This window comes from Orycteropus afer, unplaced genomic scaffold (assembly GCF_000298275.1).
Source record: "Orycteropus afer afer isolate SDZICR_OR568_19922 unplaced genomic scaffold, OryAfe1.0 scaffold00185, whole genome shotgun sequence".
Lineage (NCBI taxonomy): Eukaryota > Metazoa > Chordata > Mammalia > Tubulidentata > Orycteropodidae > Orycteropus > Orycteropus afer.
The window spans coordinates 1877570-1887092 of record NW_006921772.1 but is presented as its reverse complement, the minus strand read 5'-3'; the positions used below and the strand labels follow the sequence as shown (position 1 = coordinate 1887092).

The window sequence follows — 9523 nt, the reverse complement described above, 5'->3', positions numbered from 1 at the left end:
TGTACTTGAAAATTGAATGAATTAAGCCTAAAAACATTTCACTAAGAAATCAGTGGTCCACTTAACCATTTGATTTAAAAAAAAAAAAAAATTTTAATGATTTATAAAGGATGGTACAATATAGTGAAATTCCATTTAGTGTTTATTGAAATAGGTTTATTAAATGATGCTGTTGTGTCTAAATTTCTTCTAGAAAAATCTGTCAGCATTTCTTAAAAGTCTCTTAGATGTGAGGGAAACTCTTAATTAGGATACACCTCTCCTAATAAATTCAAATGACGTTGAGGATTTGTTCAAAGAGTAACGTGACTTTCTTCTCAGAAAGGTATATAGAAATACTGGATACCTCTTCAACCTTCCCTAATGTTTTGAGAAACAATTATAAAAAAAAGATACAAATAAGAGCCAATGAGAGGAAAAAAATAAGAAGTTATACTGGTGGGCCTTTTTTTCCTAGGTCTACATTTATACATACGTATATAAACCTAGCTTTCAAGGCCACTTTTTGGGTTTGTTTTTTTTTTTCATTTTTCATTAATTGCCCTAAATCTCATCTTTAACATCCAACAGATACCTTTACAAATGTAACAGAAAACATACAGTACTCAACACTAATTGGTCAGTGGAAAAGAAAAGTAGTTATCTATTTTATTTTAAGGTGAAAGAGACTAGAAACAAAAATACCTGAAGGCAATGTTTGACATTGTATAAATTTATAAAAGAGGATATATGGATGAAATTTGGTTAATTTCAGAAGGCACCTCAAGGCTAAAGGCTTTTTGTACTCCTTCCATCCATCAAAAAAATAACACACTTTTATTGCTATTCAAGTAGCAAAGGAAAACTTTACTCTCATGAACTTCAGTCCAACAAGGAATCCTCATTCATTAAAATTGATACGGAATTGACTAAAACTGAAGTCTCCATAAACACATCAATGAAGCAACTTCCTGTGTGCTTTCAAATCAATGAAATAGTGAAAAGAAAAGTCACAGTTCGCCATTATGATGTTAACATGTCATTGAAGATTTCAGTTTTCACTAGGCACTAGGCTGTCCATGTATAAAGGGTATTTATGAGTAGAAGGTAAGGACACTCTGATGATTCCCGCGGACCAGGAGGATTGGTGGTAGGTCCTTAGAGAGGGCTTCTAACCATGCCATGTAGAGGGCACTAGACACAGCACCTTTTCGTGCAACTGGGAGACTCCTGGTATGAAAAAGACAAATGAAATTAAGCAACCCATTTAAAATGAGAAGAATAAAATGTAATAAAAAGCAAACATTTTAAGTCATTATAACCAAATCTACTGCCATCAAGTTGACTCCAATTCATGGCAATTCTGTAAGACAGAGTAGAACTGCTCCATAGGGTTTCTAAGACTGTAATCTTTATGGAAGCAAACTACCATATCTCTGTCCCCTAAACAGCTTGTGGATTCAAACAGATGACTTTTTGGTTCATAGCCAAGTGCTTTAAGCAGTGTGCCACCAGGGCTCAAGTCATGATAATAGTAACTAAAAATCACTACAGTTACAGAATACTTTTGAATTCAGGGAAATTCTGCATATAAAATAGCACTACTACACCCATACTATTCCTATTTTTTCAAGTTTAAACAAAATATTTTAAAAAAGTTTTTCATATCAACAGCAAATAAGTATTTCTATACACTGTAACAAATTTAGTACCTAACACTTAACCCCCCTATCTCAATAAGGAAATAATTCTTTTAGGAGAAATGGACACTTCTATCTGAATGTAGACATGGAAAAGACCCATGAATGAGTTGAAATTCAAATATAATTAATTCTACATATTAATTTTCATTTTTCTTAAACATCTGAGTTTTAATCTCTATTTACAGATAATGGTGGTAGTGAACAGCTGCTCTGCAGAGTGTTGCCCTCAATTTCTATGTTTTATTCTTCTATTAAAGACACTTTATCATCATTTCAGCAAAACCTGAAATCTTCTCATGTATTAAAGTTGATGCTGATGAAATTAATAATCCTTTGACATTATTTTAACTTCATCACTTGGCATTTTTTTTTACAGGTTTATGCTTTCTTCATTTATTTAAGGGATCAGTTTCCAGAACTGAGACAATTCAGGTTTAAGTAATAGCTAGCTAACCTGGTTTGACAGAGGAAAAGCCAAAGAAGCCATTAGCATCTATGTGAAATAAGGACAATGTGTCTGCATGTGAAGTTTGCGGGTGGGATATGGACTGTTGTTGTTGTTGTTATGTGCCATCGAGTCAGCCCCGACTCATAGTGACCCCTCCTTGGGTTTTCGAGGCAGTATCACTACGGAAGTAGGATTGCCCAACCTTCTTTCTGAGGAGTGGCTGGTGGGTTTGAACCGCCAGCCTTCTGGTTAGAAGTCAAGTGCTTTAGCCACTATGCTACCAGAGCTCCAGGACATGGACTAGGAGCACTTTTTAAATTCAATCCTCTAAATAACTTTATGGGTTTATTTCTGGTAGTAAGCTGCTGGTGTCCAAGTTTTACCTTGGAGCTCTCACACCCCACACATGCTGAATTGGCTATGCTATAGTGTCTTCAAAGCTGTGACATATTGAAAAAGTGAGAAAAAGGAATAAAGAAAATGAAATATTCTAGAATAACTTACTATGACTAGAAACTATTAGAGTCATGCAAGCTTAAGGCTGAGTAAAAGGCTTTTGTTTTTTTTTCCCCTCCTACCTTAAATAATTTCTCCATATGCTTAAAGGAAAACGGACTCTAAATTTTTTCAACTACTGAATCATAGATTCTATACAGATATGGAACTAGTATAGAAATCAATCAAAATATAAAATGAATAGCGAAGAAAAGCTTAGCACAGATATTACTTACATGACAATAATGTTAGCGGTGCTTGAATGTTCTTTTAATAATTCATTTAACCTGATCTGCCGGTATGTCTGAAATGAAATATGACCAAGTCATTCCTAGATCATTTGAAAATTAAAATCTATTATAATTCATAATAGTAAACTTGAGTAAAAAGAAGACATAATCAATTTTGGCAAAATAAAAAATATCTGTTCCATGTTTTTCAAAAAAATTAGATGTTTTACATTATCTACACATAAATTCAATTTAATATAGATTTAAATTACATAACTATTCCCTCTCATGTTAAATTGAAGCTCTTGTTGTTTACTTATGTCTTAAATATGTTTTTATTTCTTTTTAATCTCATGTTATATTAAGCAATAGAAAGCAGAACAGAAAGACTACCTTGGTCTTATAAAGTTCAAGCTCATTATCTGTTATTAGCCACGGTTCATCATCTTTCATTTTATCTGCAATATCTTGTTCTTTATCATCTTCATGAAGTCTGTATGGTTCAATCATTTCATCAAAAGCTACAATACTTAAAGAATAGAAAGAACAGTTTCAATTAACCATATTTTAAATTATAACAGGAAGATCTTAAACACTCAATTATAATTTTAAAAATTAGTGCTTTTCCTCTATTTAAAAAAAGAAAAAATAATAACCCCTCCTTGGGATTCTGAGGCAGTATCTCTATGGAAGTATACTGCCCAATCTTCCTTCTGAGGGGTGGCTGGTGGGTTTGAACTGCTAGCCTTCTGGTTAGCAGTCAAGTTCCTTAGGCACTATGCCACCAGAGCTCTCTTTCCTCTATTATGCTTCCCTTTTCACACTAACTATGACAATCACTTTGGCCATTTATTTAGAAAATAGTAATCTGGTATCTTTAACTCATTAGAAATTGAGAACCAGAGTCACAATAAAAGAACTGCAATTTTAAGCACTGTAATTGGTCTCCCTGTAGCTAATCTGTTCTTGTTCCCATATCCTATACCCTCATCCTAAACAAATTTTCATCACAGTGGGTAAAATGATCCTTTTGAGAAGTTAAATTCAGTTTTACCAATACATAAAATACCCACAAGCTTTCCCAGTTCGAGTATCAAAGAATAGTAGTAGTTAGCATAGTGCCTAAGGCATTTTGCATGCTAACCAGAAGGCTGGCAGTTCAAACCCACCAGCCACCCCTCAGAAGGAAGACTGCGCAATCTACTTCTGTAGTTAAACTGCCTCGGAAATCCCAGGAGGGGTTGCCAGGAGTTGGATCTGACTCAACAGCAGTGAGTTTGGTTATTTTATTGAAGGATACCACTTACAATGTTGTTGCTGTTGTCGTTATGTGCCTAAAAATAAAATACTTAGGAATAAATCTTACCAAGGACACAGAAGACCTGTACAAAGAAAACTACAAAAAACTACTTCAAGAAACCATAAGAGATCTACATAAATGGAAGAATATCCCATTCTCATGGATAGGAAGATTGAACATAGTGAAAATGTCAAATCCACCCAAAGCAATCTATACATTCAATGCAATCCCAATCCAGATCCCATCAATATTCTTTAAGGATATAGCAAAACCAATTGCGAACTTTATATATAGAAAGGAAAGAGACGTTGGATAAACAAAGCACTACTGAAGAAGAACAAGGTAGGAGGTCTCACGCTCCCGGATCTCAAAACTTACTATATAGCCACAGTAATCAAAACTGCCGGGTATTGGTACAATGAAAGACACATAGACCAATGGAATAGAATTGAGAACCCAGAAATAAATCCATCAACCTATTGTCAGGTGATCTTTGACAAAGGGCCTAAATCCATTAAATGGAGAAGAGATTGGATGTTTAACCACGGTGCTGGCAAAACTGGATATCCATTTGCAGAAAAATGAAACAAGATCCATACCTCACACCAAACACAAAAACTAACTCCAGATGGATCAAAGACTTAAGTGGGAAATGTAAAACTATAAAGTTCCTCAAGGAAAAACTACAGGCAAATTTAGGGGCCCTAATATAGGGAGCTGTGGTGGCGTAGTGCCTAAGGAACTTGACTGCTAACCAGAAGGCTGGCGGTTCAAACTCATCAGCTACTCCTCAGAAGACAGGTTGGGCAATCTACTTCCACAGTGATACCACCTCGGAAACCCAAGGAGGGGTCACTATCAGTCAGGTCCGACTCGACGGCACATAACAACAATAATATATGGCATAAATAGACTCTCAATCATAATCCAAAATGCACAAACAGCAGAAGATAAATTACATGAATTCTGTTAGGTGCCATCGAGTCATCTCCTATTCAGTGACCCTATGCACAGCAGAATGAAACACTGCCTGGTCCTGCGTCAGCTCCATTATTCCTGCTATACTTGAGTTCATAGCCACAGCCCCTGTGTCAAGACATCTCCTTGAGGACCTTCCCCTCTTTTGTCGACACTCCATCTTACCAAACATGACATTCTTCTCCAGGGAATGGTCACTTCTCACACCATGACTAAAGTAGGTGAGACAAACTCTGGCCATTCTTGTTTCCAAGAAGCATTCCAGGTGCACTTCTTCCAGGACAGATCTGTAAGTTCTTTTAGCAGTCCATGGTACTTGCAGTATTCTTCACGAACACCAGAACTCAAAAACATCCATTCTTCTTTGGTCTTCCTTATACTCTGTCCAGCTCTCACATACTGTGAGGCAATTGAAAATACCATGGCTTGTGTCAGGCACACCTTAGTCCTCAAGGAGACATCTTTGCTCTTCAGCACTTGAAAGAGGTCCTTTGCAACTGATTTGGCTAGTGCTATACATTGTCTGATGTCCTGACTACTGCTTCCACTGGTGTCGATTGTAAAACCAAGCAACGTGAAGTCTTTGACAACTTCAATATTTTCTCCATTTATCATGATGCTCATTCTTAGTCGTGAAGATTTTTTTTTCTTTATATTGAGATGTAATCCATACTGCAGACTGTATTCTTCAATCTTCATCAGTTAAGTGCTTCAAGTCATCCTCACTTTCAGCAAAGTTGTGTCATCAGCATATCACAGGTTGTAAATGATTCTTCCTCCAATCCTGATGCTACGTTCTCCTTCATATAGTCCAGCTTCTTGGATTATTTGTTCAGCATATAGATTGAGTAAGTACAGTGAAAGGATATAACGCCGATACACTACCTTCTTGATTTTAAACCATGCAGTGGCCCCTTGTTCTGTTCGAATAACAGTCTCCGGGTCTATGTACAGGTTCCTCATGAGTACAATTAAGTGTTACAGAATTCCCAATCTTCTCAATGTACTCAACAATTTGTGATGATCCACACAATCAAATGTTTTGCATAGTCAATAAAACACAAGTAAACATCTTTCTGGTATTCTTTGCTTTGAGCCAAGATCCGTCTGAGATCAGCAATGAAATCCCTCATTCCATGTCCTGTTCTGAACCCACCTTGCATTTCTGGAAGTTCTCTGTCAATACACTGCTGCAAACAATTCTGAACTATCTTCAGTAAGATTTTATTTGCATGTGATATTAGTGATACTGTTCAGTAATTTCCACATTCTGTGAGATCACCTTTCTTTGGGAATGGGTATAAATATGGATCTCTCTCAGTCAGTTTGCCAGGTAGCTGTCTTCCCAATCCCTTGGCATAGTCGAGTAAGTGCCTTTAGTGTGGCATCCATTTGTTAAAACATCTCAATGGGTACTCCAACAATTCCTAGAGCCTTGGTTTTCACCACTTTTTTCAATGCAGCTTCAATTTCTTCCTTCAAAACCACTGGTTCCTGATCATATGCCACCTTCTGAAATGGATGAACATCGACCAATTCTTTTTGGTACAGTGAATCTGTGTATTCTCTCCATCCTCTTTTGATGTTTCCTGCATCATTCAATATTTTGCCCACAGAATCTTTCAATATTGCAACTTAAGGCTTAAATTTTTTCTTCAGTTCTTTCAGCTTGAGAAATGCTGACCGTGTTCTTTCCTTTTGGTTTTCTAACTCCAGGTCTTTGGACATTTCATTCATTATAATAATTGACTTTGTCTTTTCAAGCTGCTCTTTGAAATCTTCTCTGCATCTCTTTTATCTTGTCATTTCTTCTATTTGCTTTGGCTACTCTCCATTCAAGGGCAAGTTTCAGAGTCTCTTCTGACATCCCTTTAGGTCTTTTCTTCCTTTTCTGTCTTTTTAATAACATGGCTGACATTCTTGATGTCATCCTCCAATTCATCTGGTTATTGGTCACTGGTGTTCAATGCATTAAATCTATTTTTCAGATGGTCTCTAAATTCAATAGGGATATATTCAAGGTCATATTTTGTTTCTCATGGACTTGTGCATATGAGCAGTTGATGGTCTGTTCCACAATTAGCTCCTGGCCTTCTTTTAGCTGAAGATGTTGAGCTTTTCCATCGCCTCCTGCCACAGATGTAGTAAATCTTATCCTTGTGTACTCCATCTGGCAAAGTCCACGTGTATAGCTGCCATTTGTATTGCTGAAAGAAGGTATTTGCAATGAATAACTCATTGGTCTTGCAAAATTCTATCATGTGATCTCCAGCATTATTTCTATCACCAAGACCAAATTTTCCAACTACTGGTGATTCTTCTTTGTTTCCAACTTTTGCATTCCAGTCACCAGTGCTAATTAACACATCTTGATTGCATGTTTGGTCAATTTCAGACTGCAGAAGTTTACAAAAATCTTTAATTTCCTCGTCTTTCACTTTGGTGGTTGGTGCATTAAATTTGAATAGTAGTAGTATTAATTAGTCTTTCTTGTAGGTGTATTATCCTATCACTTACAGCATTGTACTTTAGGAAAGATCTTGAAACATTCTTTTTGATCATGAATGCCATGCCCTGCCTCTTCAATTTGTCATTCCCGGCATAGTAGATCATATGGTTGTGAGATTCAAAATAGCCAAAACTGATCCAATTCAGCTCACTAATGCCTAGAATACCAATCTTAATGCATTCTATCTCATTTTTGACAACTTCCAATTTTCCTAGATTCATACTTTGTACATCCCATGTTCCAATTATTAACGGATGCTTGCAGCTGTTTCTCCGCCATTTGAGTTGTGCCACATCAGGAAATGGAGGTCCTGAAAGACTTACTTTATCCATATCATTAAGGTTGGTTCTACTCTGATGAGGCAAATCTTTCTGAGTTGTATGTTGAGAGCACTCTGACCTAAGAGACTTGTCTTCCAGCCCTGTATCGGACAATGTTTCCAGGCTATTCATAAAGTTGTCCAATAATACATGAGACAGTGTTTCTCTGCTATTCATAAGGTTTTCCCTGGCCAATTCTTTCAGAAGTGGATGGCCTCTTCTTTCTTCTGAGTCTGTCTTAGTCTGGAAGCTGCGCTACAACCTGTGCACCACGTTCAACCCTGCTGGCATGTGAAACACTGGTGACACAGCCTCTAGACTAGTAGCAACATGAAAGCCACCAAAGTATGACAAAACGACATATAAGTTCACCTCCCCTAGCTGCCTGAAACCTCTCTGCTGTTAGCCCTGGCTTTCCTTTCCTGCCTTTGGGTGGGGGCTGGCCGCCTCCCTTCCCTCACCTGGATCCTGCCAACATCCCATCAGCCCCGGGTTTCCTTCCTTCCTGCCTGAATGGGACCTTCTAATAATAGAAATTTTATGTGCATCCAAAGACGTCTCCAAAAGAGTCAAAAGAGAACCTACAGATTGGGAAAAAATATTTGACAATAACATATCAACAAGTGACTTATCTCTAAAATTTATAGAAAACTCCAACACCTCAACAACAAAAAGATGAATAATCCAATTAAAAAATGGGCAGAAGACATAAATAGCCAAAGAGGATATTCAGGTACCAAAAAAACATGAAGAAATGTTCACGATCATTAGCCATTTAAACAAACATAAAAAAAAAAAACAAAAAAAAACTTGCTGTCACTGAGTTGAATCCGACTCACAGCAACCCCTCCTTGGGTTTCTGAGGCAGTATCTCTACAGGACAGACAGGACCCAACCCTCAGGTGGGAAAGGAAGGGAACCACCAGGGACGACAAAAGAGACAGGGTCCAGGTAAGGGGCCAGGAGAGACAAGGCCCAACCTCCCAGGCAGGAAAGGGAGGGAACCGCCAGGGACGACAAAGCAGCAGAATCCAGTTAGGAATTAGAATTAGGTAAGGAGAGGGCAGAGAGGTTTCCAACAGCTAAAGGAGACAAACTTGTCTGTTAGTTTGTCATCCTGTGGTGGCTTTTGTGTTGCTATGAGGCTTGAAGCTGTACCACCGGTGTTTCAAAAGCCAGCAGGGTTGCACATGGTGCTCAGGTTTCAAGACTAGGAACCAACTGACAAAGACTAGGAAAAAGGAAGAGGCCATCTACTTCTCAAAAAATTGGCCAGGGAAAACTTATGAAAAGCAGAGAAACAGTGTTTCATACATGACTGGGCAACTTTATGAATAGCATGGAAATGCTGCCCGATACAGCACAGGAAGACAAGCCCCTTAGGTAGGAAGGCACTCAAGGTACAACTGGGAAAGAGTTGCCTCATCAAAGTAGAACCAATCTTAATGATATGGATAAAGTAAATCTTGTGGGACCTCCACTTGTTGATGTGTTATGACTCAAATTGAGGAGAAACAGCTGCAAACATCCATAAATAATTGGAACATGGAATGTACAAAGT

At 37.6% G+C, this 9523-nt stretch overlaps 1 protein-coding gene across 1 annotated transcript in view; it reads right to left on the bottom strand.

Annotated features, from left to right (window-relative positions):
- Positions 1-1073: 1073 nt before the first annotated feature.
- Positions 1074-9523, bottom strand: part of SLC12A2 (solute carrier family 12 member 2) — a 193953-nt gene continuing 185503 nt past the window's right edge. The window contains exons 25-27 of the mRNA XM_007947455.2: positions 3249-3384; positions 2862-2929; positions 1074-1209 (exon numbers count right to left, since the gene is read on the bottom strand). Coding sequence (XP_007945646.1) covers positions 1074-1209; positions 2862-2929; positions 3249-3384 — 340 coding nt within the window. The remainder of the gene's footprint in view (positions 1210-2861; positions 2930-3248; positions 3385-9523) is intronic.